This window comes from Camelina sativa, chromosome 20, assembly GCF_030686135.1.
Source record: "Camelina sativa cultivar CO46 ecotype springtype chromosome 20, ASM3068613v1".
In the NCBI taxonomy this organism is placed as follows: Eukaryota; Viridiplantae; Streptophyta; class Magnoliopsida; order Brassicales; family Brassicaceae; genus Camelina; species Camelina sativa.
Window position 1 is genome coordinate 3,220,132 of NC_141899.1, and position 27,885 is coordinate 3,248,016.

At 37.0% G+C, this 27,885-nt stretch overlaps 6 protein-coding genes across 9 annotated transcripts; 2 read left to right on the forward strand and 4 right to left on the reverse strand.

Moving 5' to 3' along the window:
* Positions 1-139: 139 nt before the first annotated feature.
* Positions 140-8,424, reverse strand: LOC104769026 (protein HUA2-LIKE 1). 3 transcript variants are annotated; one of them, XM_087505063.1, is made up of 15 exons: positions 7,881-8,424; positions 7,433-7,509; positions 5,229-7,241; positions 4,635-5,145; positions 4,320-4,428; positions 4,026-4,138; positions 3,759-3,946; positions 2,690-3,588; positions 2,496-2,585; positions 2,316-2,393; positions 2,018-2,196; positions 1,490-1,581; positions 1,146-1,214; positions 914-1,010; positions 140-429 (listed from the first exon to the last, which is right to left on the reverse strand). In XM_087505063.1, the coding sequence occupies exons 1-10, from the start codon at positions 7,989-7,991 to the stop codon at positions 2,323-2,325; spliced, it is 4,182 nt and encodes a 1,393-aa protein (XP_087361189.1). In that variant the 5' UTR covers positions 7,992-8,424; the 3' UTR covers positions 140-429; positions 914-1,010; positions 1,146-1,214; positions 1,490-1,581; positions 2,018-2,196; positions 2,316-2,322. The 3 variants fall into 3 exon arrangements, with proteins under 3 accessions (XP_087361189.1, XP_087361188.1, XP_010491446.2); XM_087505062.1 differs by having other exon boundaries at positions 140-435; XM_010493144.3 differs by having other exon boundaries at positions 140-1,010.
* A 1,583-nt stretch (positions 8,425-10,007) lies between these two features.
* LOC104769027 (uncharacterized protein At5g23160-like) lies at positions 10,008-11,445 on the reverse strand. The gene is made up of 2 exons (XM_010493147.3): positions 10,903-11,445; positions 10,008-10,686 (listed from the first exon to the last, which is right to left on the reverse strand). The coding sequence occupies exons 1-2, from the start codon at positions 11,269-11,271 to the stop codon at positions 10,267-10,269; spliced, it is 789 nt and encodes a 262-aa protein (XP_010491449.1). The 5' UTR covers positions 11,272-11,445; the 3' UTR covers positions 10,008-10,266.
* Positions 11,446-13,290: 1,845 nt separating this feature from the next.
* LOC104769028 (cytochrome P450 86B1-like) lies at positions 13,291-15,442 on the reverse strand. 2 transcript variants are annotated; one of them, XM_010493148.3, is made up of 2 exons: positions 14,058-15,442; positions 13,291-13,872 (listed from the first exon to the last, which is right to left on the reverse strand). In XM_010493148.3, exons 1-2 carry the CDS (start codon positions 15,288-15,290, stop codon positions 13,471-13,473), a joined length of 1,635 nt encoding a protein of 544 aa, XP_010491450.2. In that variant the 5' UTR covers positions 15,291-15,442; the 3' UTR covers positions 13,291-13,470. The 2 variants fall into 2 exon arrangements, with proteins under 2 accessions (XP_010491450.2, XP_087360437.1); XM_087504311.1 differs by having other exon boundaries at positions 13,291-13,868; positions 14,054-15,290.
* Positions 15,443-18,095: 2,653 nt separating this feature from the next.
* LOC104769029 (serine carboxypeptidase-like 35) lies at positions 18,096-23,409 on the forward strand. Its single transcript, XM_010493150.3, has 8 exons — positions 18,096-18,618; positions 21,261-21,368; positions 21,460-21,648; positions 21,958-22,046; positions 22,161-22,445; positions 22,569-22,705; positions 22,838-22,930; positions 23,027-23,409. Exons 1-8 carry the CDS (start codon positions 18,345-18,347, stop codon positions 23,283-23,285), a joined length of 1,434 nt encoding a protein of 477 aa, XP_010491452.1. The 5' UTR covers positions 18,096-18,344; the 3' UTR covers positions 23,286-23,409.
* Positions 23,410-23,598: 189 nt separating this feature from the next.
* On the forward strand, positions 23,599-25,621 carry LOC104769030 (uncharacterized). The gene is made up of 4 exons (XM_010493151.3): positions 23,599-23,771; positions 24,150-24,244; positions 24,352-24,593; positions 24,685-25,621. The coding sequence occupies exons 1-4, from the start codon at positions 23,727-23,729 to the stop codon at positions 25,506-25,508; spliced, it is 1,206 nt and encodes a 401-aa protein (XP_010491453.1). The 5' UTR covers positions 23,599-23,726; the 3' UTR covers positions 25,509-25,621.
* LOC104769031 (porphobilinogen deaminase, chloroplastic) lies at positions 25,500-27,824 on the reverse strand. Its single transcript, XM_010493152.3, has 5 exons — positions 27,345-27,824; positions 26,561-26,966; positions 26,259-26,465; positions 25,960-26,137; positions 25,500-25,868 (listed from the first exon to the last, which is right to left on the reverse strand). Exons 1-5 carry the CDS (start codon positions 27,593-27,595, stop codon positions 25,756-25,758), a joined length of 1,155 nt encoding a protein of 384 aa, XP_010491454.1. The 5' UTR covers positions 27,596-27,824; the 3' UTR covers positions 25,500-25,755.
* Positions 27,825-27,885: the final 61 nt, after the last annotated feature.

Genomic DNA, 27,885 nt, shown 5'->3' on the forward strand with positions numbered 1-27,885 from the left:
TTTAAATCAATATGTGCCAGTTTTTTTGCGAGTAAATCTAACTTATCAAATTATCTCAGCAATTAACAATAAATTACAAAGCGTAAACAACAAACTAATGTACATAAAAATTTGCAAGTGTTATATAAAATGTAACATCTAACCAGACTTGAATCATCGACTTCATATTATATCAAAAAAGGTCATGATACAAAAGTAGACACTGTTCCGTCACTGCTGCTTCTGGCTGGCACAACCAATGCTTTTTTTTTTCCATCGCCGCTTACGACTTCATCACTGTCATCGCTCATGCTATCGCCATTACTACTGCTACCAACGCGTCACACCAGCACAACCACTTTACACTTACCGACATTCTTTTGTGATGGCCGAGTCAGTGTGAAAAGGATTGTGTAACATGTTGGCGGCAGAAGCGATCGGTGATTTTTGCTGTTGCTGTAAAAAATATTAATAGCACAACTTGCAACATATGTGTATAAGTTCGAACCTTTTTGCTCAGAATTAGACAGTTTTGGCAAATCTAATTTTCACTTCATGTAGAAAAACATTATTTATTGAAATCACTTAATCAAAGTCCCGTAGTCTTGTATGACAGTGAGATGAGCTAGATCTTCTCAATTCTAGAATATTCTAGTAGATCGTTTCACATGCGCTTTAACCGGTTTCGACTCTTCGTTGCTATTTTATGAACACAGAATTTTAAAATACTCATGCCTTAATATTCACTAGACGTGATCTATAAAAGATTCCGTTCTTCCATTTTCTGTAGGCTCATGTTTCATTTCCAGCTCAATGCTTTTTTATTGAAAATATAATTCTAACCAGAAAAAAAATGCTCAAACAAGTATTTACTAAATGGTGAATCTTTGACAAACTGTACCTTTCAAAGAGAGAATGCATAAGAAAACCTAACCTGCAGACTTCAGAGACCCAATCATAAGCTTCTAAGTCTGATTTAATCCCAATCACTTAGATAGTCTCTGGTTCCACCACACAATCTAATAAAAAACCTGAAACAACCACGCAACAAATGTGAGATTCTCGCACCGAGCGACGTATATCTCTCGCTGACCAAAGCCCAGTCAGTCCGGGCCAGTTATCAAACTTTGAAGAAACATCTCAATTTAACGACTAGTAGTCTTTACCTCGAGTTTACGCCGAAACTTGATCCAAACAGGACGCCATTTCCACCACTCCGGGTTCAAGTGTAAAACCTAGCACGAGATAACGCAGCTGAGTGATAATGTACTCGGAGTTGAAGTCAACATACAAAACTAGAATGCCAGATATAGAAAGACCAAAGAGATCTGTAGACAACATAGAGACCATGTCGATCAAGAAACTAAATCATTCATACAGCAAATTCTACCGTTATTATCATAAATCCACAATGCTGGAAACCTTATAGATTGAACTAGCAGCCATAGACAAGTCTGGTTTAAAAGATGAAAAAAATATATATTTCAAGACAAAAAAGAGGAACCGATACCTCAAGTCCTCAACAAACTTCAGATAAGCAGTGCACAGTTGTTGAGAAATGCATGCGTCATCGTTCCTGCTAAGGCATTCAGCCTAGAGCACCTAGGTTATGCACAGAACAGACATTTGTTAAGAACAATAATCAAGAAACTTAAAATGCTGAGAAGAATCGTCTAGAAGGAAAACTTCTAAGTGACTTTCCCCACAGACAACAAGAAACACTAGAAAGGTCTCCATTTAGGGAACCACTATTAAGAGCAAATTGACAGACTTGCACCTAATACGTTGGAACTTCTCACAATAGTGACTACCTTAGAACCTAATTACTTCTGTGTGCAGACACAACCGTTATAAAATGTGCAATTTTTAAGATCGTGTCTCAAATACCAGTAAAGAAAGTTTTGAGTTAGATGGTTCTTGTCAGAAAAAAGATTGCACCCGATATATTAGGACTTAAAAGCTTGACAATTGTTTAACTAGACAAAACTGTGCATGGTCATTGGCCTAATTACAGTATCTGAGTAACAGAAGTACTAACCAAATTAGAAACTAGGGCATATACTGTGAAGAATATGATCCGGTGATACATTTGTCAGGAACAATTACAACATATAGCAATATCCTGACAATAGTCTGCAGAGTTTTGATGCCTCTGGAAGTGAATATACCGCCAAAAAATCCCTTTATGGAAGAAAAGTGCAGGTTCTCTATTTCGAACTGTTTGATACAATCCAAAAATAGAAAATCAGAGACAAAGAAGCAAAAAAAAAAAAAAAAAAAGAGACATTAGCAGCTTGCTAATCAAAGTGTAAGCGAATAATCAAAAGGTAGTCTACCTTAACTTCAGGGTGGCCTCCATCGAGCCGTGAAAGGTACGTCTGGCCGAGATGGAAGCATCTGCGAAGCACCATGACCTTGAATGGCAGAATAAAACGTTATTGTAGGGAAACGTGTAGGATTCCACAAATGCATCTCTGAGCGTCTTAAAGCAGATTAGTTGATTTAAATCGCCTCACCTGTAATTGTCGGGCCACCTTGCACGTTATTAGCAGCAAACTGATAGCTCATTGTCCCTGAAGGTCTTTCGGGAGGCGGCTGAAAGAAACCTGTCATTGCAAATAAAACAACCAATATCAACTAAAGGAGAATCATAACCTACTGAAGTAGCATAAACAAACTAACAAAACAAAGGTTTCTCGCATCTGCATACCGTCTGTAACAGTAAGAGAGCCTGGAAATGGATTTCTTCCACTTATCCAGGCTCCATTTTGAGTATCTGCATTACGTCCATTTGAAGACATCCGCCACGCTTCCTCATTCATATGTCGCTGCCCATCAACTGACTGAGAAGGAAAAGGGTAAGGATGAGGAAAGGAGGAACGCTGGGGTTCTGATTGAAGGCTTGGAAACGCAAAATGGCTGGATGGTGCTGGGGCAAGATTCCTAATCACAGGTCTCTGTAGAAAAGAGGTATTGCTCGGCCGAAGCTGTTGGTTCCGCTGCATAGATATCTGGTACTCATGTTGCAATGATGCATGTGCTGGGTGAGTGAATCCTGGTTTATTTAGTAATGAAGGATGGCTAGGCATTGACGGTCGAGTTAGAGCTATAGATTGTGAAGACGGTGGAAGTGCAAATGGAGCGGGTGGTGGAGTAAAAAAATGATCAGAGGGAGGTGGCGCAAATGGCAGCTCCGGTGGAGATGACGGGGGTGGAGGCGGAGACAGCGGTGGTGGAGAAGGAGGTAGAGGAGGGGGAGATGTAGGCGATTCATGAGGTAGCGAAGGAGAACATGCTGGAAAAGGAGGGATCTCAGTTGCATAGGTTGCAGCCGGTGAGTCCTCCTTCGCTCCAATCCCACAGACATACGAAGGTTCGTCATCTGTCAGCTGACAAGACGCATCTTCCATTTCACGAACACCACTGACATCTACTACACAGTGAGGTTTATCACTCGAACTATCATGTGCCTCTAACTTGCCTAACGCATGGACTGGTTCTTCCATATGTGTGTTTTTAACTTCATGTGATGTGCTTGGAAGATCCTCATCTTCTTCATCATCTCCAAAATTGTGAGAAGATAAGCCTGCCAGCTGAAAACTTGCATTGCTGCAGAAAAAACTCGTTAACGTATAAATTAACAGTACTCTTCCGAACAGCAATAAAACTGTCTCTAACAATTATTCAGACTAAAAATTTCCTACTAAGCTTCTACATGCCCATCAAATATATTAAATCTGGAAAGCTGAACTACAGAACAAGATAAGTATAATGCATACCTCCCATACTCGTCAACAAGCATCCCTTCCATGTCCCTTAGAGGATCATCTACAGAACGCTCAGATCTAGAAGGACGTCGTAGGGAAAACCCAACAGTTTTATCATCACCAGAAGCACCAATATCACCAATATAACGACGTAAAAGAGAATCTGGGAAAATCTTCCTCTTAAGCCACAACCTCAATACCTAGCAGGAGCAAGAGATCACTGACTCTGAACAACAAAATCATGAGACTGTCCTCGAAACGAACAAAAAGTAAAAGAACCTTGCGACATTGATGACGATTTTCACGAGCACCAGTCCCTGGAGGAGCAGCAGCTCCTAGAAGGCGTGGAAGGGCTGCCTGCACAGTAGGAATATACGAACCGCCTGTATTACCTAAAGAAGATTCATATGCATCACGAACGATCACTTTAGTCTTATTAGTTATACAGAAGATAAACAAAGAAATTCTCTTTGACTGTAGAGAGTAATACAATTAAAAAACAAAATACCACGAGCGCCTCAGAAAATTGACAATTTGGAAAGAGATACTGCATCCATTCAGGAGAAGGCTTACCTTTTTGTTTATGGGAACATTGGGTGATCGAATCAACGAGAAAGAACAAGTCCACTTTACGACGAAAATGAGGCTCAATTTCCAACTTTCGAATGAGAAGTTCCACAACCTACAAAACACGATAAAATTACCCCATCAAACGCTGTAAATAATTTTGTCCAAGAATTTTCAGCTGGCAATGGTACATTACTCTATTAAATCTTCATTTGCAGTCTATTCCTAAGTTTATCATAGGAAATTCTGGCTGGCGGTCTTAAAAAAGAGGAAACCACAGAAAGAAGAAAAGTGTTGACCTGAGGTAACTATTTAACTCACCTCACTGGCAATCCCATACTTGGCACAATTAATTGCCATGCGTGTTGCACGTCCAATACTTTCCTTAGTTCTGGATAAGGTCTCTAGCATTCCCTCAAACGTATCTCGAGAAATCGCAGCCTCAGTGTCACCACTTAGTGAACCCTCAACCGACCTATGCCCTGAACTAAATCTTCTCTCTTCCTTCTCTTCAGTCCAAGCTTGGTTACTTGATGGGGATTGGTGGCCATGAATTGATGGAGTAGAATCTTCTTGAGGTTCCTGAGCAACAATCAGCATCGCATCGCCAGCAGAAGATGAAACATTCTGAACTATGAAAGGGCTTTGACTTGTCTGCATTGGATCGATGGTAAAGGAATTATGGTCTATATTCACAGGAGGTGAAGTATGTGAATGTGCTTGTTTTCTTTTTTCTTGGGCAGCTGCAATTAGATGCTTCATAGATGAAGAAGAATCTGGCATCCGAGAACTGATCAATGAGGCACTTCCATTTTCTTGATTGCCCGTAATCCTATGATAACAAAAAACATTAAACTTTAACCTCCAAGCAAATATGAACATATCAATGACAAAGGGAAAGACAAAAAAACATACATGTCAGCGGACAAGTTCACAGAATTGCCTGTTGACACTCCAACATCGTTCAGACAAGTTGCAACTTTTGGAGTGCCTGTTGGGTTTTCTTCCAAAGCTGGTTTGCTTCTCTGATTTTTTGTCTTTGAATGAGAAGAGCTTAATATATCTGAACCAGCCATTGCGTCCTTGGATGAATCACCTTGGCATTTTTTGGGGATCCCCACACCAGAGACTTTCGCAACTTTATTCTGTCCTGCCACCTGCTCCATAGTTGATAGCAACTGAGGGGACTTATTAGGAGATCTACAGATCTGCTTGACATTCTGTGGGGGCAGCTTGATCAATGGTTTTCCTATAGAGGAGCTGTTTGAAGGGTCCTCCACGCTATCTGGCATTCCTGAACCAGAGACTTTTGCAGTTTTATTTTCTCCTGTCACCTGTTTCTTAGATGAAACCAACTGATGGGAATTTTTAGGAGAACTCAAGTTCGGCTTGATATTCTTTGGGAGCAACGCGTTGACTGGTTTTCCCATAGGTGAGTTATACCCCTCCATGCTGCCAGGTAGTGCTAGTGAAGCATCCTTGTTATGTTGATACAGATGTACTTTCCCTTTTTTTGCACTGTCTGCAGATCCAGCTAATAGCTTTGCTTTAATAGAAGTATCATGGGATGCATAAGCACTTTTAGGACCATCCGAAGAAGCTAATTTAGCTTTGGGAACATTGGTATGTCCTCCATGAACTGGAGTCTTTGGGTGTTCATTATCATCATCATCGTCATAAATACAAACCGCCCTCCTTCTCTTCGGCAGCTGAGCAGCTGGAACCTTCACATCGCTATCAGAAGATAACTTCATCTTCTGTTCAGGATGTTTACTCCTTTTAGGACCATCCGTAGAAGCTAATTTAGCTTTGACAACATTGGTATACCCTCCATGAACTGGAGTCTTTGGGTCTTCATCATCATCATCATCGTCATAGATACAAACCGCCCTTCGTCTCTTCGGCAGCTGAGCAGCTGGAACCTTCACATCGCTATCAGAAGATGAAGTTATCTTCTGTTCAGGATGATTTGTCCCCTCTTTATTGAGAGGCCCAGAAAAAGAGGAAACACTTGTGTGCTCCACTGTCTCTTTGCGGCGCTTCGTACAAGCGACTGCTTCCTTATCAATTTGATTTTTTCCATCAGCCTTGCCTTCACCAACAGGAAGAAGACGTTTTCTCTTACATTGTTTTTGATCCTTCGCATCTTCAGACCGTAGCCTTTTAACAGCACGTTCACTATCATCTGCTCCTGATGCAGACTTTCCTATTTCACTTTCAAACTTTTTTTTCTTCTCTAAAATCTCAGAGACTCGGGCGATAGGTTTCTCTTTCAGCAACTCTTTCGGCTTTTTAGAACTAGCGATTTTCACATCCAAAACCACCTTATTGTCACAAGATTCTATTTTACTGCCATGCTCTTGTCCCTTTTTGTTGCCCTTTAATTTCTGACCTCGGAGATGACTGTCAGTAGCCGCTTGATTATCAGGCACACGTTTGGCTCTATGAACCTTATCTTTACTTCTTTTGTTCGTGTCACCAGCTGTCTTCTTGATTATCCTCTGACCATTGGCCGAATTCTTTCCATGGTCAGTGCAAGTGACACCGTCAATTTTATCCCTAGAATCTGCTACCTTTAAGATAGGGTCAAGAGATCCATGCTCCACCGGCTCACTACTCTGGGATGTGGTTCTGTCATTTGATTTCAATGAATCTTGCTCTCCTAAGTCAGGCTTTGTCTCTGCACCATTATCCTCAACTAAATTACCGAGACAAGGGTCAGACCTAGAATCAAACTTATCAGATTTTCCATCATGACCAGCTGGATCCAATATATCTGACTTGTGATTCTGCGACTCTTCAAATGCAGCGGAGATTTCCTCTACGGCTTGTGCAAAGTACTTGACTGTTTTACCTTTACATTTTTGTAATAATTTATCCTTCGCCTCGGTAGTGAAGACTTGAATATCAGCTGGCGTAACAAAACCACTGCATTACAGGAAGATAACTTGGTCAACAACTCATATTGAGAACACAAATTCACACTCAAAAAACAAAGAATCACAGCAACAGGACGTATTGACTAGCAAAAAAGATGCATATAACATTCTATATTTATATGCATTTTATGATAAGATACATCCCGCAACAATCAGTAAACACAAAAGAGGCCGGCTTACATTTCTTTTGTTCCGAAGAAATAAACAAAGTGTTTCTTTGGGTCTGGAACCTGTTTCCAATCTTCGGGCCGGCTGATCTGAAAATGAAAACCATTTAGTTCACAGGAGAAATTAAGTCAACACTGCACAATCACACACAGCTCAACCAGTGTTAACAGCACTTCAAACAAATACAATGCTATGAACATAACAGATAAACATAACAATAAGCTAGAGGATTATACTACTGGCCTTCAAACTTCAGCACAAAAAAAGAGATTACTTTTGGCATATTACAAACCAGCCTCGTTATGAAAGCCTACTAAGGTGAGAGATTTGAAAACAGATCGTTAAGTGTATGTGGCGAGCCAAACTTAACAAAGAAAAAACCATGATCATGAATCAAAACGTCACGAAGCATCAACACCGAGAGAGAGAGAGAGAGGGAGAGAGGGAGCAAGACACAAACCTTAGCAGGCCAAGCAGGGAAGCCTTTGATTTTAGCAAGAACGAGATCACCCAATCTCAGCTCACCAATGGCCAAGGCTTTGTTCGCTCCTCTTTTACGCCCAGGAGCCATCGGCGAAACTGGCTACAAACCCTAATCTTCAACTCAGATAGAAACACCGAACAGAATCACCAATTCCAACTCTTCTTCACCGTTGAGAAAAACGAAATAGCTAGGGCTTCACCCCGTAACGAGCAATGGCGAGGGAAACGAGTGAGATTGAATCAGTGGAGAAAGAGAGATTGAGAAAGAGCGACGATGGGGATTTAGGGCACTAGAAAGCTTTCGCCGGAGAGATGACGCAACAGAGAAACTGGGTTTTACTCTCTCGTCGCCGCGTTTTTACTCTCTCCTCCCCTTTTCCACTATTTTTTTTTTTTTTAATTATCAGTATACGTTTTTGAGCAGTTCATTCGTTTTTTTCCTTTTTTTCTTATTTGTTTTTGTTTATATGTTTTGATGAATCGACGCCGTCGGTTGAGTCCCGGCCGGCTAGTTTCATTCCGCCGTATTACGGCGGCTTTCGGATGCTTTATCTCTCTCACAACTTCTAGATGGGCTTCTCATAACCTAAAACCCAATATGATCTAGTTGGGCCGTTAAATTGAGAAAGAAATTGTGAATTTCCATTTGTTACTGGTAGCTTAATAATATTAACCTCACTGTTATTTCCGTTATTTACTAGGAGCTTCAAAATTAGTGCATCAGGTGCTATTTATTTATTTGGGTTTCCCTCCCCAATTGGAACTACAACTACAACACAACACAACACAACACAACACAAGCTCTCTCTTGTTTTATACTATGTCTTCCTTACTTCTCTTTCTTGAAATTTAAATAAGCGGGTTTGGAAACTACTTCTATAAGACTAATATAACCATTTAACCATACAAAGTATCCCAAAATTTTGGTTTCAATTGCATATTTTTCAGCTAGGTTTTATATATATATATATATCTAATAGCGACGTTGGCTGACGTTTTGTCATGTTTGATCTTGTGATTTTTTATGTATACCGGAGAAAAACCTTCAAATGCAAGCGATAGGAAACCAAAAAACTAAATGCAATATAAGTATTTGATACATATAAAACCCAATATGTTCTTCTCAGTCAATCACCAATCATGATTAAGTAAGTTAGGGAACTGAGGTAGTGGCTCGTTATCTCATTATTTAGAGCATGAGTCTTTCGTTTTGGTCAACACAGATGGGAGAAGACTGGAATTTGGGTCCCATGATATATTAGAGTTTTTAGAAGTTGTCTGACTATATGTCACCATCGTTCTGACTTGTTCTTCTATATATTGCTCGAAGATAAAACGTGCGCACCAAAGAACAAGTAATATAGTATTAAAAACACACAACTAACGTTATTCGTGCTGCACCGATCGAGTGATTCTGCAATTAGATTGGTGAGATCATCATATATATGTGTCATCAGATTCAAGTTTGCTACAGACTACAATACTGTTAATTAAAGATATTGGATCATAAAACACGTTACAGAATTTTCATTTATTAAGATTTAAGAGTAAAAGATTCTCTGGTTGAAATTTCAACCGACTAACAGACGTGTAGAGATGTACGTTAACAACAATTTAAACATTGGTTTGTGTGTTATCAATTTAAACAATTGAGGATGCCTACATTAGATTACATAAGCAAAATTAAAGAAGAGGCGTATATACTGTATATAGCGATCTCTCGTTCCCATTTGTCTAATTGTATATCACCATTACGGAGTATATAGAAAGTGCTTTTGAATTTCTTAAGTATTACAGACTTACAGTAGACCAAAGTAACAACTAACAAACACGAGTATCATTCTCATTTCTCAGTCTTCAAATATTCTCCTCCCACAAAAAAAAAAAAAAATATACTAGTTGGACTTTCAGGTTTCCAACTATAAATCGACTTCCAAATTCCTAAATTTATCGACAACTAGTTCATAGAGAAAGAAGCCCTTATTACTTTTTTTTTTATATAGTTAAAGAGAAACCCTCATTTACTTGTAACAAAAACTAATGGACCCATAAAGAAAAACTCCTTCACGTGTTCCATGATTCATATCACAATCACATCACTGGATACTCAATCAAAAGCCAATCCAAATATGGTAAGACCAAGAAAGTTCATAGACTACAATACAACAAAATAATTAGCTGCTCAATATTGACCTCTAAAAATACACAAGACAATTTATTATACTTATGTATCGATTCACAATCGATCAATCATCGTTATTAAACAGAAACACTGTTTGTCCCTGATTTTATAACAAGAAAAAAATATGACCAAACCATTAAAAAAAAGAAAAAAAAAAAAAAAAAAAAAAGAGAGATCGTCATCATGAGAACGAAACGCGATTTGGCCGTCCAAGAAACCCGTCCAAAACGACTTTTCTTTTATACGACTCGGAATTCAAATCCGACACAAAAGCAGAACCGTCGCTACCGTTGCGTTTGCGTTTGGCTAACGCGGCTGCGTCTCTGACACGAGGTAGAACGTAACACCAAGCGGATGTACAAAGAATCGCACAAAGCCGACCCCAAACCAGCATAATCATCAACGTCAATATAATAACCGATATCCCTATGACCGGGTCAAACTTATCGACCCTTGACCCGTTGTGTTTCACCCGAGTTGGTTTCAAGTCGGGTTTCTCGTAACGTTTTGAAGTACACACCCGCTCCGGACACGTGTCTTCTTTAAACGAACCCAACGGTTCCATGGATTTTGATCGGTCGAGTGTTTTGTCTTTTGAGTCCTTCGAAAAAAAAAAACGAACAAAACCAAGAAATGATTTAATGTCACAGCGGAAAATATGAATAACGTCCGCAAATTTAATCAAGAAGAACAAAAAGACAATCATATTGGTCATGAAAGAAATTTAATTTTTCTGAAAATGTTTTTTTTCAACTGTAGACCCCAAAAAAGAGTGAAAAGTCTCAAAATTTATAAAAGATGATTCAACGAAAGATACCTCTGTAGTGTCCTGATTGACGGACTTATCATCAACCGGAATGTTTTGACGATCAGTAGTACGACGTATCACCACCGATAGGGGTTTTTGCTTATCATGATCAGTTTCATCAACGACTTTCAAAGTAGGTTTCTCTGTTTCCTCGATCGGCGACGGTTTGATCTCGCCGTTCTTCAGGCGAAACTTCGAACATGAAAACCACCGACTAATCCGCTTCTTATTCTTCTTCTTCATCTTCTTCTCACCACCGTCTTCCTTCGCAACCATCGGCTTGTCGGAGTGTATTTTCCGAGAAAACCCGAAACAGCCGAGGAAAGACGAAGAAGATCCGAGTGATCTTTCTCGGACTCTCTTCTCTGTTTTCGCCATTTTGCAGTCGGATTGTTGAAAGAAAGAGAAATAATGTTGCGTTTCGTGCGAAGACTTTGAAATATCGCTCGGAGCGGTTGGATTTTATCTTCTCTTCTTTGATTTATTTTAATTTAATTAAAACAATATTTTATCTATCAGTGTGTTGACACATTTCGAAGAATCAACGGAAATATCAAAGTGAGGGAACATAAAATTATTAAGAAAACTGGGACGGGACTAAGTTACAACAAGTTGTATCCAAAACAAAAGTATTAGAAATTCTTACAAGATAAGATAGAAGGGAAAGATAAAAAAAAATAACTCTAGATTTAGGTGTCAATTATGGAGTTTTTTTGGCAAAAGTAATTAAGTGAAGATTATAGATATTCATTTAGATGTGTCAATTTTGTAAAATCATATATGAGAGAATATCTGTCAGAAGTAATTCATCATCTATATTTTCTTACTTCTTTATTTTACTTTGATGATATTTTAAATTTGATTATCTTGAATGTTAATGCCTACTAAACAACATTTCCTCTAATTGGTTTGTTTAATGTAATTTATATTCTTTTTTGTTGATAAAAACAAAAAAAAAGGTTGATGCCTAGTAAATTAAAGTATTATTTTTTCTATCAATGGTTTTGCTCATAAAAGGATTTTTTTACCACATGTTGTGGAATTTTTTTAACACCCACTGGACCATCTCATATGCACTAAGATCCCGAACTATGGATCAATACTTTTGGTTAATAATTTTGTTGCGCCGGAAACTAAAACATGTTATAATTAGACTAAATCATTAAATCAATATCGATCCTTTCCACCTATGATACATAAATTCGAAATACTGAAAGTTGTGTTATTCAAAGAATGAATCACTATATATATACACCACTTGAACTACCAATACTAAATGTTAATGAATGATGTTGGGATACTGAAACGAATGCTGTGTACATGACAAAGAAAGAAAAGTAGAACTTGACTGTTTTCACAAACATAGAAAAACATATAAAAAAACACATAAGAAACAAATCACCTATGTAATCACTATAACGAAAGATAAACAAGTCCAAATGATTCCTTCAAATACAAATGATGGACGACTCGTGGTTTTGTCCAAGGTTTCGTGAAGACCACAGTCATTTTAGTAATCTTGTTCTCGAATAGTTGCTATACAAATACTCACACAGCTTCAATATGGCCTTAAATTGATATATATTCATATATCACAAAGTGTGGCACAGAACAGTCGGCTGCAATCACATGTGGCGCAAAAGAGTTTATTATGACTAAAACAAGTTTTTGGATGGTTTGACTGAAAGTGCTCTGTTTCAAAAAATTATGAGTTTCTATATTATTGTGTTGGTCCAGTTTCTGAGATTCTTTTCTCAGTATCTGGTTGGTCCAGTTTGTCGCTTTTTTTTGCCCTCGTACATCTTTGATCACATAGACTTCATGAAACAAATAGTATAGTAAACATAACACATGTTGAATAGAGATGCTAAATATAGTCAGTCCCATGTTAAATGAGCTTTATTATTGCTGAAAATATAGAATTATATGATCAAGTACACATACTAATATTTATATTGTGTTATTCTCAAAAATACTATAATTATTATATTATGTCATAATTTTCTAAGAATAGTGACAAAAACAAAGTTGGTCTTCATTACGCGTTCATCACCAATTCATACGTTATGATTTATGAACAAAAACTTCTACAATGACGAACCACGTTATTCAACACGGTGGAAAGATTTGAACGAAAAAAGATTGATTCCTCTTGATAAAATGATTAGTTTAATCAATAAAATAAACCAAAGTAAAAGTTTGATAGAAGAATATAAGTATCGTAGTGTCCACGTTCCAACTTCTACGTTGGACATCTTCGTTTAGCTGTTTTCTATATGACCCATTCGAATTTATGTGTTTTTTTTTTTCTTTGCAAAAGTCATAGTTCATTAATCTCATTCAAGATCGGCTCTGAAACATACGAAATCCCATAAAAATGATTAAAGTAAGGACTCGTTTTGCAGAATACAATGTAATTAATTATAAATAAAAAAACCGTAGAATTAATATAGTGCATACAACTACCAATCAAAATCACCCAAAAAAACAACAATCACTTGTTACAATTCATAAATCTCAAACTCAAAACCTTGAATCACTAAACACTATACAACAATTGTACCCTTCATATGGGCATCAGCAGTAGTAGTGGTCTATCTCAGAGGCACTCCTCTTGACCATATTCACCTTCAAGCCATGCTTCATGTACATAGTTAAAGCCATCTTTGGCTCAACCTTATGACCAGCCTTCACATCAACCCTAACCCTATAGCGGTAAATAATCGTGGCAGCCACATATTTCATTTGGTAATACGCAAAATCCTTGCCTAGACAGAGCCGCGGACCACCATTGAAGGCCGTGAACTTATAAGCTGACTCACTCGTGTACCTGCCGTCTCTTAACCACCTTTCTGGCTTGAACTCACAACAGTCTTTCCCCCAAATCGTTTCCATACGCGTCATTGCATATATTGCGTATATAACTTTTTCTCCTTTCTTTAGTTTCGTCCCATCTGGAAATACATCGTCTTCAAGTACCTACAAAATATTATACTTTTATTTACTCATTGGTAACCGAAATAGTATTAAAGAGAAATTTATGTAAGCCAACCACACCAAACATACCAAAGTTCTTTAACAAGTCACTCTACTATAAAGTTAGATATACTAGAAAATGGTATTTTTGGGGACAAGTAACTAATTAAGTGAAACAGGGCAGGTACCTCTTTGTGATCGACTGGAACTGAAGGATATAATCTGAGAGCTTCAGACAAAGCAGCTTGTAGATAGTCCATTTTCTTGATCTCTTCTGGTCTGAAAACAGGTTCATATTCCATGTTCTTCTTTGTATCTCCATGATCATCTCTCTGCTCAAGAATCTTGCAAATTTCCACCATGATTTTCTCCTCCACTTCCGGATTCTTCTCGACTAGCCAGAAAAACCAGCTTAGAGCCACAGAGGAAGTGTCTCTCCCAGCAAGTATGAAGTTCACACAAATATCACGCAAGAATTTAACTGAAAATTTATCTCCATTGTCGTCTCGTAGACCCATAAAAATAGTTAAGAGATCAGATCTCTTCCCAGTTTCGGTCTCTAGAGACAGCTCTTTCTTTCTCATCCTGATTACTTCCTCAGCGAAATAATCCACACCTTTTATTGATTCCTTTAGATTCTTCTCTGTTCCTAGGTTAAGAGACCTCATGAGCTTCCACACGAAACCAGGCATCACAAATCTCACAGCTGTTGCTTCTGTTGCATCCTCAAAGGCTTTTGCGAAAGGAATTTCGGGTAGGTTTGGACTAAGACAACCTGGATCTACCCCGAAAGCAATCATACATACATTATCGAACGTTAGCCTTAACAAAACGTCCTGAAGATCAATCTTTTCAGAAGTTTCTAGAACCGGCAAGAGTCGATTATGAACGAGTTCGTGCAATGATTGGCTTGTTAGTTGTCTGAATTTAGCCGAATGGAACTCGACACTTGCTGTTTTCCTTTGCCGTTGCCACGTTTCTTCATCGGCATTGAAAATCCCGTCTCCGAGTAGATCTCGCATGGTCTCACGGAAGTAAGAACCCTTAGGGTAGATAGAGAAACGGGTCTTGAGAATATGCTCAACGTTTCTTGGATCACAAGTAACGACGCAGTTGAGGGTGCTAAACCAAGGACCTTTAAACCGGAAAGTCCCGTTCCTGCTGATAAGAATATCAGATAACCATTCATATATGTTGCTTCGTACTGCAAGAATCAACGAAGGAAGCATGCCAAGAAACGGCCAAACGGGCATCCCTTGATGTTTCTTCTGGCGCAAAGAGTGTATCGTGACAAACACGAAAAGGGCAATACAGAGCTCAAGAATCTGAACGTCTCTTAAGAATAACAGCCTCTGGGAAACCAGAGGCTCGTGGTGGCTTGCAGTAGTCGTAAGATTATAAGCTGAAGAATTAGAGTTCATAGTGAAAAAGAGGGAAACAAAAAGAAACAGTGTGTATAATTTGCAGAGGAAGAGAGAGAGAGAGAGAGAGAGAGATTGCAAATAATGAAACTGTTAGTTAAAATTAGTGGGTGAAGAATATGAAATGAAAGAAGAATGAATTTAAGACGCATAAGTTTCGTGTTTGGCTCTCAATGTGAAATATATTGGGTTTGATTTGGTGAGCTAATAAAAGTTCGTTGTTCTTTTCTAACGGTCTTTTTTAACTTATGTGGCTCTTGATTCTCGTGTTTTGCTTTTTTTTTTTCTTTTTTTTGGCATTTTCTAGTAGGTCAAACCTTTTTGGAGGGGGAATTAAGATTTTTTTTTAAAAAATCGAATTAAAATTAGGGTTTTAGAATATGAGGATTGTCGATAAAAGAAAGTTCACAAGTGGGTAGTGACGGATCACCTAAGTTCTTGTTTATTTATTATACATATTACACTTTACTTCGTCAAACACTTGTTATCAGCAAATACGTGTGGACACTGGAATATTAATATCTTCAGTAATCTGAATAAACATAATATTTTGGGTAGTACTACATTGTTACATACGTACGTACGTGTCGGTGAACCGTTGTTGTTTGATGTTAGGTTTATGAGTTTTATCTGGTGAGTCATTTACGGATTATTGTCCTCGAACAATTTGATAAATCTTTTAAAAAGTTATAATTTTCCCTCGAACAGTTTGGGCTCAGAACGTATGGGCCTCCCAATATAGGCCTTTGATAGTTAATTTGGATTTTCGACCTTATATACAGGCCCTCCTCTTAATGATTATATCAATAAATCAATAGGCCAATTACATTTTTTTAATGTCTTTCGTAGTTAATAATTTACCTTTAAAGATCAGGACGTTCTCAATTAAAAAGTGAATATGGTATAAATTAAACAAGAATAAGCCTGATGGCAAAAAAAAAAAAAAAAAAAAAAAAAGCCTCAATCCATACAAATAAATCAAACAATATCTAAACTCTAAAGATTTGGCAAGTTAAAAATATGTGCAGTACTCGCAAACTACGGGGTCCAGCTCTCTCTCATATATACATATTGGACCCATACTATTCATTGTGAAGATCTTGTTTTCAGATTGCTTACTCGTTATTCCTTTGGTAGATATGTTCATTTATTATAGTGATTTAGGTTTGTTGATAGATAGATAAAACGTTGGAATATTCAGCAGAAAAGGTGTTGTCTCTGGATGGGTTGAGACATATGCGGGTGGGTTAACTTTGGCCACCGTGAGAGGAGCCGGTCACCAGGTGCCGCTCTTTGCTCCGTCGCAATCCCTCCTTATTTCCTCTCTTCCCTCCCTTTGCCATCCTCTCGCTTCTAAATCAAGTCCTTTGTGGGTGATTAGAAGCAACAACATTTTTTGTTAACGTTTAGTTACCCTACTATCAAAAGCAGTGGAGGGGCCCATTGAGGCTCATCAAAAAAAGAAAATGGTACCGTCGACATCTGTGATTGTGTATGTCTCTTTGTCCTATAAATCGCTTCTCATCCTATCAAATATCAATAACACTGTCAATGTATTTTCATATTTAATGTGGTATAACGTGTAACGGAATAAAGTATATATCATATTGAAATATTTCTTATTTATATTAGAAACACATCTGAACTCCAAAAGGTCACACATTTGAATTTTGGAAAATTCAATACCAAAACTATGATTTCATCCGCGGTATACCGTGGAACTAAGTTATAAATTATTGTATTTTAAATAATAATTTTTAATTTATTTAGTTTTCAAATTTTTAATTAATTAATTTTTTATCTAATTAATTTAGAATTTTGTTTAGATTTTTTTTCTTCTTCTTACGTTTTATAAAGTTTATAACCTAATTATATTAAATTTATTATTAGATAAAATATAAAAGTCTAGATTTGTTTTGTTCTTTAAAATTAAACAGAGGTATATGCCTATATAGTATGTTAGTGTATATTTTTATGTGTATTTTTTTTTTTTTGGAATATTAAGAATGTGTTATACTATGTGTAATATTTTGTAGTTTATATACTAAATAATATATAAGTTAATTTTCAAAACTATGATTATAAATCTATAGTACATATGAGATAAACTAATAGTTTTAGTGTTGGTTCTATATTTTAAACCCGTCATGATAGGTGGGTCAAACAACATATTCAAAGATTTTTAATCTGCAAAAACTCATCATATGAAACCCGTGAAAGTAAAAAATATTTTTAAATACGTAATACAAAATAAAAATAAATCTGTGAGCAAGCAATATCTTTTAATATTTTATTATTATTCTTTGAATAAGATATCAAATTAAATGGTAATTATGTTTGTTACTTTTAAAAATCATACCGTTAGTTTTTTTGAATAATATATTTTATATTTGATTTTGAACATTTATTTTAGGGGGAAATCAATGCGTTGAGATCAAAAATCTCGGCCACGGATCTTCCTCCAAGATTGAAAATTAATTCGTTTCTTGGTTAGACTGATTGTTTAGGAAATTTGTGTATGAAGAAAATATTGTTTTGAAAAATTGAAAACTTAATATTAATTAAATCAATTATAAAATTAATACTTAATGTTAAAAGGAGTGGTTCTAATTGTTTTAGAAATTTATTTAGGATGAGAACTATTGTTTTCAAAAATAAAAACTTAATATTAATTAATTAAATAAAAACAAATTAATAATTAATGTTAATGGTAGTCTTGTAAATAAGTGGCAACTTCAAGATTTATTTGCTAAATGTACTTGAAAAATGTATATATAGATTTGTCTTCTAATCTTTGAAACTTTTAAATAAACTTTATTAAGATTTTTGAAAATAAATGAATTCTAGGATGTTCTATTTTTTTGGTTATAACATATTCACGTGAAGCATAAACAAACAAGACTAAGTTAAAATATCATAAAAATAAAAGACTTAAGTTATTAAAAAAAAAGCCACTGTATAAAGAGTAGAAGAAGTGGGGGCGTTTTCTCATCTACTCTTTTATTTCGAAAGAACCAAAAAAAAAAAAAAAAAAGAAAGAGAAAGCGTTTGGCGATGAAGATCAAGAACGCACTTTGGCTACTGTGCGTTCTGGTGTTACCGGCGATAACCTGTGGTATGAGACCGGAGAAGAAGGCAACGGCTTCATCCGGGAGGAAAGAAGATGACCTGGTAACCGGTTTGCCCGGTCAGCCACCAGTTAACTTCAAACACTACGCCGGGTACGTGAATCTGGGACCTGAACAGAAGCAGAAGGCGCTTTTCTATTGGTTCTTCGAAGCTCAACAAAACTCTTCTCGTCGTCCTCTCGTCCTTTGGCTCAACGGAGGTCAGCCTTTTCTTTTCACTCTCTCTATCTCACTCTCGCTTTGAATAATTCACAGTTTCCACACATAAACAAATTTTACTTTTACTTTTAAAAATTGTTTTAATTGGCAATTTAACTCTTTTGTGCGGTTTTACAAATATGTTTAACAATATACATGAATTTGTATATTATTCATTAAGATTTTTAATATTCTTGAATTGAAAAATATGACAAGAGAAATTGTATTCCTTCCACTTCATCGACACTTTTCATATTATTGATAAATTATGTAAATATATGTTGACAAAAAAGTTATGTATATATATATGTACACATTGATATTATGTACCGCTTATAAAATTTAAACTTTTAATGGTTTTGTCTTAGAACAATCTTTTTAATTTAAAGAAGAAATTAATTTTAAAGTGATAGTCCCTTTTGTAAAGATCAGTGTAATTATCAGCTCGTGGTCGTGGGACATGGTATTTAGTACATGTCTAATCATGCTGCCAGACCGTGATGTTGAAAAAAAACACAAAAAGTGTTAAAAATTGCATGAAAAATAAATAAAAAGGATGCAAAATTTTTGCCAATCATAGACACGAAATTAGTTTTGGACTATAAAGTTTACTTCTATTAGCTAAAGTAGGAGAAAACATCAAGTTGTGCATATTGTCCTATCAAATTCCATCTGCTCGTGATTTAGTGGCAACCCATCTGCCTTCTAAACGTACGAAGCCGTTCCTTTTGTTTCAGTTATAATATATTGCAACGAGATAGTAAAAATGGTCGTCTCATTTCGAACCAATTGTTTTTAGGTATAAAGTTAGATGTCGTGTATGGCTCGATAAAAATTACCAAAAACACCAGTCAGATTTCAGTCATACAGACTATTCAACATTTTTGTTTCCTACTGTTGCTTGATGGAGAAGTGATGACAACAACAAATGTGATAGTTGGGAATGGCGACAAATTTTAATTGCATACTTTAATGATATAGTTCGTTTGGTGGAACGCACTTCAACATCTGTAGTCTGTACGGTGGAACGAGTAGGTTCTTGCCTCTTCGGGACAAATATTGAATTTTGATTGCCTACGGACTTATATATAGTCCAGAACCAAAAATAATAGTAATAAAAAGACTATATATAGGTCCAGTCACTGTTTTTTGTTATTAACGTAAAAACTGAAAATCATAGTTCAAAACCAGTTTTAATTCAAACAAATTTCCATCTACACTTAAATCAAAAGTTGTTAAGAACACACTAAGTGAAGTAAAGCATCCTATACGATAATCAAAAGAATTAAGGAAGACGTAGTATATGGTCCGGCTCTCTGACAGATATATTGAACTGGTATCATTCAATGTTGTCCTTTTTCTTTAACATTGAATGTCCAAATCTTGTTTTTGTAGAGTGTGTTTAAGTCTTTATTTTGTCGTTATCTTCTTTTTCTCTCGGTAGTTGTTCTTTCAATTTAACGACTTTACTTTTTATACGGTTTGTCTTTTTTCGCACACGGTTCATTCCAGTATCAGGATATTTAGAGATACGAGAAATTAAATATCAACCTCGTCTTTATAAATTGTGGCTAGAGAGATCAGATAAGATGTTGAATATTCAAAACACATATAGCACGAAAAGCTTGTCTATGTCAAATAATAATGTGGAAAATAATGATTATTTCTAATATATTTATATACCATATAAAATAAAAGTTGAATTAGCTTTTTTTTGAACAACCAGTTGAATAATAGCTAGAAATGATTTTTAGGTCTTAACTCTTTTCTTTGTTTTCGTTTCTTTTTTTTGTAACATCTTTCGATTCCATCTTTCTCTAAGAGAGACATCATTTAGAGATTACATAAGATAGCCTAAGTAGAGTTGATTATAAAAGATGAACATGAGAGAAAAGTTGTAAAAGCTGGAGCGACCAATCAATCAAGCAAGTTGAGAGGAAGGTGAATCGTGAGGCTCTTAGGTTGGTAGTAATTGTGACTAAGTGAGTGAACGTGAGTTGTTCCAAAAAAAAAAAAAAAAAAAGTGAGTGAACGTGATTGAAGGATACATCCAAAATTCCGAATCCATTGTAATCAGATTAATTAATTGCAAAACATATAGTTATCTAAAATATATCTAATATATGTAGTACACACAATTAATACTTTGATTTCGAAAACCAACTCGTGACAATCTATTGACGTCTAGTAGTCTAGTTCATTTTTTTTTTTCCGAATTATAGATGTATGTCTGACAATCCGTGAACTCTATTCTTTTCCATCTTTCCCCATGTATGATTGCATTCGTTTACCTCTCTTTCATACTACTATCATTTACTTTGGTCAAAGTTTCATTTTTCTTTCTTTCCAAAATTTGTGCTATACTAATCACACATGGCATTTATTACCAACCATACAAATATATGAGTAATTTCATTGCTATTCTGATCTGTTACTAACGTCACGAAATTCTCCCCCATAAAGTTACAATAACACTTCGATGTTTTATGATTTCTGCCGAACGTTTTAACGATGGAAATTATTCCGCATAAAATAATTAATAATAATTTTGGGATGGAATCGCTAATAACATTTCTTTTTGTGAATTGTATTATATATCTGGTGAAACTTTTTCATCAACTTAATTTTAAACTAAAATGTGCAGGACCAGGGTGCTCATCAATAGCTTATGGAGCTGCACAAGAACTAGGCCCTTTCCTTGTCCACACCAACAGTTCCAACCTTACCTACAATGATTTCTCTTGGAACAAAGGTACAACGAATTAAATTACTATTTCTATACGATTTATTTACGTGTGTACATATATAAATTGGAGTTACATAAAAAAAAAATGTTTGTGCAGAGGCTAATATGCTGTTCTTGGAAGCCCCGGTTGGGGTTGGGTTCTCGTATACCAATAACTCAATGGATCTTCAGAAGCTTGGAGATAAAGTTACCGCTGCTGACTCTCTTGTCTTCTTGATTAATTGGTTCATGAAATTCCCTGAGTTCCGATCCAACGAGTTTTACATCTCCGGGGAGAGTTACGCCGGTAAGTGTTTTATTCATCCAAAAAAGAAAGTGATTTATGAACTAGAATAAAATATAATTAAAATATAAACGAATAAATCTTGTTCCATTATTGGTTTGTAATGACTTTAAACTTTTTTGGATTCAGTTGCTTGTCTTTAATTCATAAGATTCTTAAAGTCTTAGCTGATTTAGCCGAACTAGCTAGACACTCTAATCTGTATGTATATCAGTGTATATATAAATAAAGATTAATTTAACACTGCTTTTTTTTTTTTTTTTTTTTTTTTGACAAACTAATTTAACACTGCTTTGGATCTTCTTTTCTCAGGTCATTATGTTCCTCAGCTTGCGGAGGCAATTTACGACAGGAACAAGAAGGTTACAAAAGACTCTCACATCAATCTCAAGGGTTTCATGGTATGCACTATGTACTAGTAGTACAACTAGTAAGGTTACTTGCAAGACGAGGAAGCAACATTTCTTGCGGTATAACTAAACATAAAATGTATTTGATTGGTGACTGCTTTGCAGATAGGGAACGCGGTGATCAATGAGGCAACAGACATGGTAGGACTAGTGGACTACGCATGGAGCCACGCTATAATATCGGACGAGGTCCACACCAACATCCATGGCTCGTGCCGTTTCGAAGAAGAAACCACCAACAAGACTGAACAATGCTACAACAATTTCAAAGGGTTCATGGATGCTTACTCTGATATCGACATATACAGCATCTACACTCCCGTTTGCCTATCCTCGTCTTCTACAAGAAAACCTAAAATCGTTGTGTCTCCTCGCCTCCTTACTTCGGACGTACGTTTATTCACTATTTCAATTGTACCGTTGTACTGTTATGGAACCATCATCATTCATCTTTTTTCTTTCTTTACAATTTCTTCTCAAACTTGATGACTTTTGGTGGTTTAACTTGTTCAGGACATGTGGGACACGTTGCCGGCCGGGTACGATCCATGCACTGAAGGCTATGCGGAAAATTATTTTAACCGGAAAGATGTGCAGGTCGCACTCCATGCCAACGTAACAAACCTTCCTTATCCGTACAGTCCTTGCAGGTTAGTCCTACTTACGTTGCGTATATATATATATATATATATATATAGTAGTATAGTACTAATTAACATTTTAGTTTGATCATGTTTTCTAATAACAAAGTGTACATATACGTGTGTGTACGTGTGATTCAGCGACGTCATAAGGAAATGGAATGATGCTCCATCCACCATGATTCCCATCATCCAGAAGCTTTTGACGGGTGGCCTCCGCATCTGGATCTATAGGTATCTACTCTTTTGAATATTAATTGTTAACCATTCTGCGTATTGTCAATTAAGTTTAACTTGATTGGGTTCAATGTTGGTTATAAATTATAATAGCGGAGATACGGATGGTAGAGTTCCAGTAACATCAACGCGTTACAGCATAAAAAAGATGGGACTAAAGGTGGAGTTACCGTGGAGGTCATGGTTCGACAAGAGTCAAGTAGCTGGATGGGTTGAGACTTATGCCGGAGGACTAACTTTTGTCACGGTGAGAGGAGCCGGTCACCAGGTTCCGGCCTTTGCTCCGTCGCAATCTCTCTCCTTATTCTCCCACTTCCTTTCTTCAGTCCCCTTGCCTCCAAAACGTTTCTGATGATCAACTAAAAACGCCAAGTCATGGCAAGTTGTTGTTGTTTTGGAACCTTTGGTACTTTTACACATGCAATTGATTTGATAACTTTCAATTCATGATGAATAAACGATTTTCATTTTCGTTATCAAATTTCACTAAATATATATATATTTATTTGCGTCTGTTACGTTAATTTTTGAGACTCATATTATTGTTTTCACTGAATAATTAAAAAGAACGTACGAAAAAAAAAGAAAAAAAAAGGGAACGTATAAAAGTAATAATAAAACAAAATATGGGAGAAACGAACGGGCCCTTAGCTTTGAGGCCCATTGAGATGAAATGGATCCCAGCCATCGAGGGATGGTTTAGGCCAGGCGAGTCAAGTCGAGTCGAATCACTGTTGTAATCTTGCAAAGAAAACTGAAGCACCTGCGAGACTCCTCTGCTTCTCGGATTCAAATGGCGTTTGCGAAAATTGCGTTCCTTTTCAACAAATTTCAGCAGGTGAAATAATACTCTTTACTACTTTTTTGTTGAAAATTTCTCTTTGGTATGGGTTTTTACATGTTGGGTATGACGAAAGGTCGAGTCTTGTGTAGGATTTAGTCTTTCACTAAAAGAAAAGATGCTTACTTTGAATTAGCTCTGTTTTTAGCTTTTAGCTCATGTGAGTACTACTATGAAGCTCTCTAAATCTCAACGATTCGCTTTCTGTCGGTAAATGTAGTTTTTAAGTTTCTCTATGAACAGTTTTATGTTAATCTGAGAGGTTTCGATGTAAAATAGTGTGACTGAAAATCTCAATCTGCCCCAAGTTTTAACCTCCTTTTGATCTGAAAGTGCTGAGATCTTATCTGGTTTCTTTCTTTGTGAGGATTCCAGGGTGTTGGTGTTCTAGCAAAGAGTCCCACGTTTGCTAAGAATCCAAACCAACTACAGTTTGAAGCCGACATTAACAAACTGTTTATGTTTACAAGGTTGGTAATGATGAAGAGTTTCTGTTTATAAGCTCAGTGTTAGTGTCCTCGCAACTGTTATAGTTTTCCTTAGGTTATATTGCTCACTAATATTTTCTTTACTATAGCTATAACCGTTTGGGGCGAGATGCTGAGGAGGCTGATGCAGAAGAGATCATCGAGATTGCCAGTAAAGCCACATTATCTGAGCAACAGAAGCAAGTTCAAGAGAACATTCACTACCAAGTCGAAAACTTCTGTTCTTCAATGGACGAGATTCTTCTTACCCATATAGACAAGGCAAAGGAGCTACATGAGTCAGGTTCAGAATCGAGAATGGAGAACAAAGTTCCAACTGCAGATAAGCCCAGTGAGTCCATGATGACTTGTGTAGTGAACTAATAAAACTCTCGAGTTCCTTATCATCTTAATCATATCTCTCTGATTCTTCTTCAGCACAGTTGTTACTGAGACTAGACCTTTGAAACTCGTTGAAGTCTCACGTCGGTTAAAGGATCGAATTGGGTACACCCTTGACATCAGACCATCGTTAATACCTCATAAAGAAGCGGGTCAGGGTTGTTTCATTGAAGGTGAAGCAGATGTGGGAGCTGTCTTGGCCTTTTACCCTGGTGTGATCTACTCTCCTGCATTCTACAGATACATTCCTGGGTATCCAAATGTCGATGCACAGAACTCATATCTGATTACTAGGTATGATGGGACGGTAATAAACGCTCAACCTTGGGGTCGTGGAGGAGACTCACGGGAAGTATGGGGTCGTGGAGGAGACTCACGGGAAGTATGGAACAGCTCTTTTACAACTCCTGAGATCATAGCTGACGTTAAAACTGTGGATAACCTTACAGACAAGGTATTGAAGATGCAGAGTGAGCCGCTTGAAGGTTCAGCGGTTATCGAAATGCGAAACCCGTTGGCGTTTGGTCATTTCACCAACCACCCTGGTAAAGACATGGATCCTAATGTCATGATTTACCCGTACGACTTCCCTTTGTCAGAGACAGAGATGCGAGCTTACATTCCGAATGTAGCTTTCGGGAACACAGGAGATGTAAAGATGAGGAGATCTGGAAGCTTCTTGTCTAGGACAGAGAATCATAGCAGTTTGGATGTTCCTGTACTGAAGACACTTGTTCTAGTGGCTACAAGAGCGTTGTGCAATGAGGAACTGATGCTGAATTACAGGCTGAGCAATTCTGAGAGAATGCCAGATTGGTATACTCCGGTTGATGAAGATGAAGAAGATCTTAGGAGATTGAGCTAATGTATCCTGTTTTCATTTTGTTTCTCTGATTTCTTGGGAACTAGTTTCAATATAAAGGATACAATTGCAAGGGGGCTTTAATCTAAATACAATAAAACAATCAATAAACAAAAGGTTATGTCTTCTCTCAAAATCAAAAAAGTTACAACAAATCTAGGAGGAAGAAACGGGACTTGAAGATGTTGAATTACTCCTAAATCCTAGACTTTGTCCGCGTCACATCTCTTCTTCCTCTTCTCTGAATGGCTCAGTTGCCGAAGAAGCCAGGACCAGCACGAGAAAGCAATTCTTGGCCTGCGTCTTTTCCCATCTTCACCATGTCTTCATACACATATGGACCTTTTCTTGAGGTCTCAAGAACTGACACAAAGATGGAATATATGAGAAACGAATGAGGTTTTTTCAATGGGTGTTTATCCTCTCATGTGTTAATGTAGCATTGTTTACGTACCTTTAGTACCGTCAGGGGAAGCAACCAATCCTCTGAAAAAACAGTTGCCTTCTTCGTCTTTGGCAGCGTATCCAGCAATTGGAGTACGGCATGAGCCATCTAACGTTTCAAGAAACGCTCTCTCGCATGAAACTGCTAGTCTTGTTTCCTCGTGGTTCAATGAGGCTAAGTAAGTTGCCTACAAATGTAAAACACCAGTCGGATCATATATTCATTCGCAATATATCATAGATTCAAATCCAAAGGTCCCATAAAGTGAAACATATCACATAGAGTAAATTCAAGAGAGCTTAACATACCATTTTATCATCATCGGTTCTACAGGCAATTCCAATAGCTCCTTGAGCAACAGCTGGAAGCATTTCATCGAGAGATAAGATAGATGCAACGTTCTCTGTCATACTCAATCTCTTAAGACCAGCTAGTGCTAATAGAGTTGCATGGACCTTTCCTCCTTGAAGCTTCGAGAGTCTTGTCTGCACATTACCCCTAAAGTTTTCCTCAACCTGCATAGGCAATAAACACATCAATCAACAATTGAAAGAAAAATACAAACTGATCCAAAAGAAATGGCGGCACTCTCTATGTTGTGAAAACTTACATGTAGTGCAGGATACTTGTGGAGAATCTGTGATTTCCTCCTGAGAGAAGCTGTGCCCACAACGCTTCCAGCTGGAAGCTCAGCTAAAGAAGCCGCAGTCAGACAAATAAACGCATCCCTAACATCCTCACGCACAAGGTTACAAGGTAAAATCGTTTTTTCAGGTAAGTAAGTTGGGACATCTTTCATTGAGTGAACAGCTATGTCAATATGACCGTTAATTAAGGCCTCGTCTATTTCTTTGGTGAAAAGTCCTTTCCCACCAATATCAGCAAGCGGTTGAGATAGAATCTTGTCACCGGTCGTTTTAATGATCTCAATGTGAATAGCTCCTTCTTCAACGAGTTCTGGATGTTTCGACTTGAGCTTTTCTCGTGTCTCGTATGCTTGAGCAAGTGCTAGAGGACTGTCCTACACAGTGAGATAGTATATAAGCAGAACAACCAAGAAAGATAAGACGCATCATAAGTTCAAACTCATTCACCATTAATAACATCTGGCTACTGAACTTACATCAATGAGTACACAAAAACCTGATCTTTTCAATCAGAAACCAAAAGCACCATTTCTCATAAAATTTTACACTATATATACAAAGACATTGTTTACAATAACTCCAACAAAACCAAGAAAACGGATCCGACAAGAGGATCAGTCAACTCAAGATCGATACTTGGAATCGGAATTAAGGAAACGAAGGTCAAACCAATAGCATTAAGGAGCTCATAGACTCAAGAGAGTTAATGGAATCTACAGAGATCAGTAATGAAGGAGAGAAATTTACCTTCCCCTAGTGCCAATTCTGATGATAGCAGTACGGGTCTTCTGTTCAACAGCGACACAAGCTTTGACGAACCCAGAAGAAGAAGAGCTCTGTTTCCGGCGACATTGAGTTAAAGCTGGAGAGGTGATTTGAGGAAGAGAGAATCCAATAGCGGAGACAGAACCAAGGGAGCAGGAGTTGACCCGAGAAGAAGGTTGACGCGTGAGAACAACCTTGTGAGCTTGACAGAGAGATGAAGTAGCAATATCCATGGATTCAAGGTGAAGCAAAAGAGGTGAAAGTGAGAGATTTTGGAATCGTTGGATAGATTTAGAGGGAAAACAAATGAAAAGAGAGATCAGAAAAATATTTAGCTTCAAAATGAGAAGAGTTGATGTGAAAATCTCAGCTCTCACCTCTATGAGAAGATATTGGATAGGATAATTAGATTTTAGAGGTTTAATCTTCTACAAGTGACTTCCACTAGATTATAGTGTTCTGCTACCTTTATCACCGTAGATTGTAATCTTTATTGGGCCGACAATTAAGTATTATTATGGGC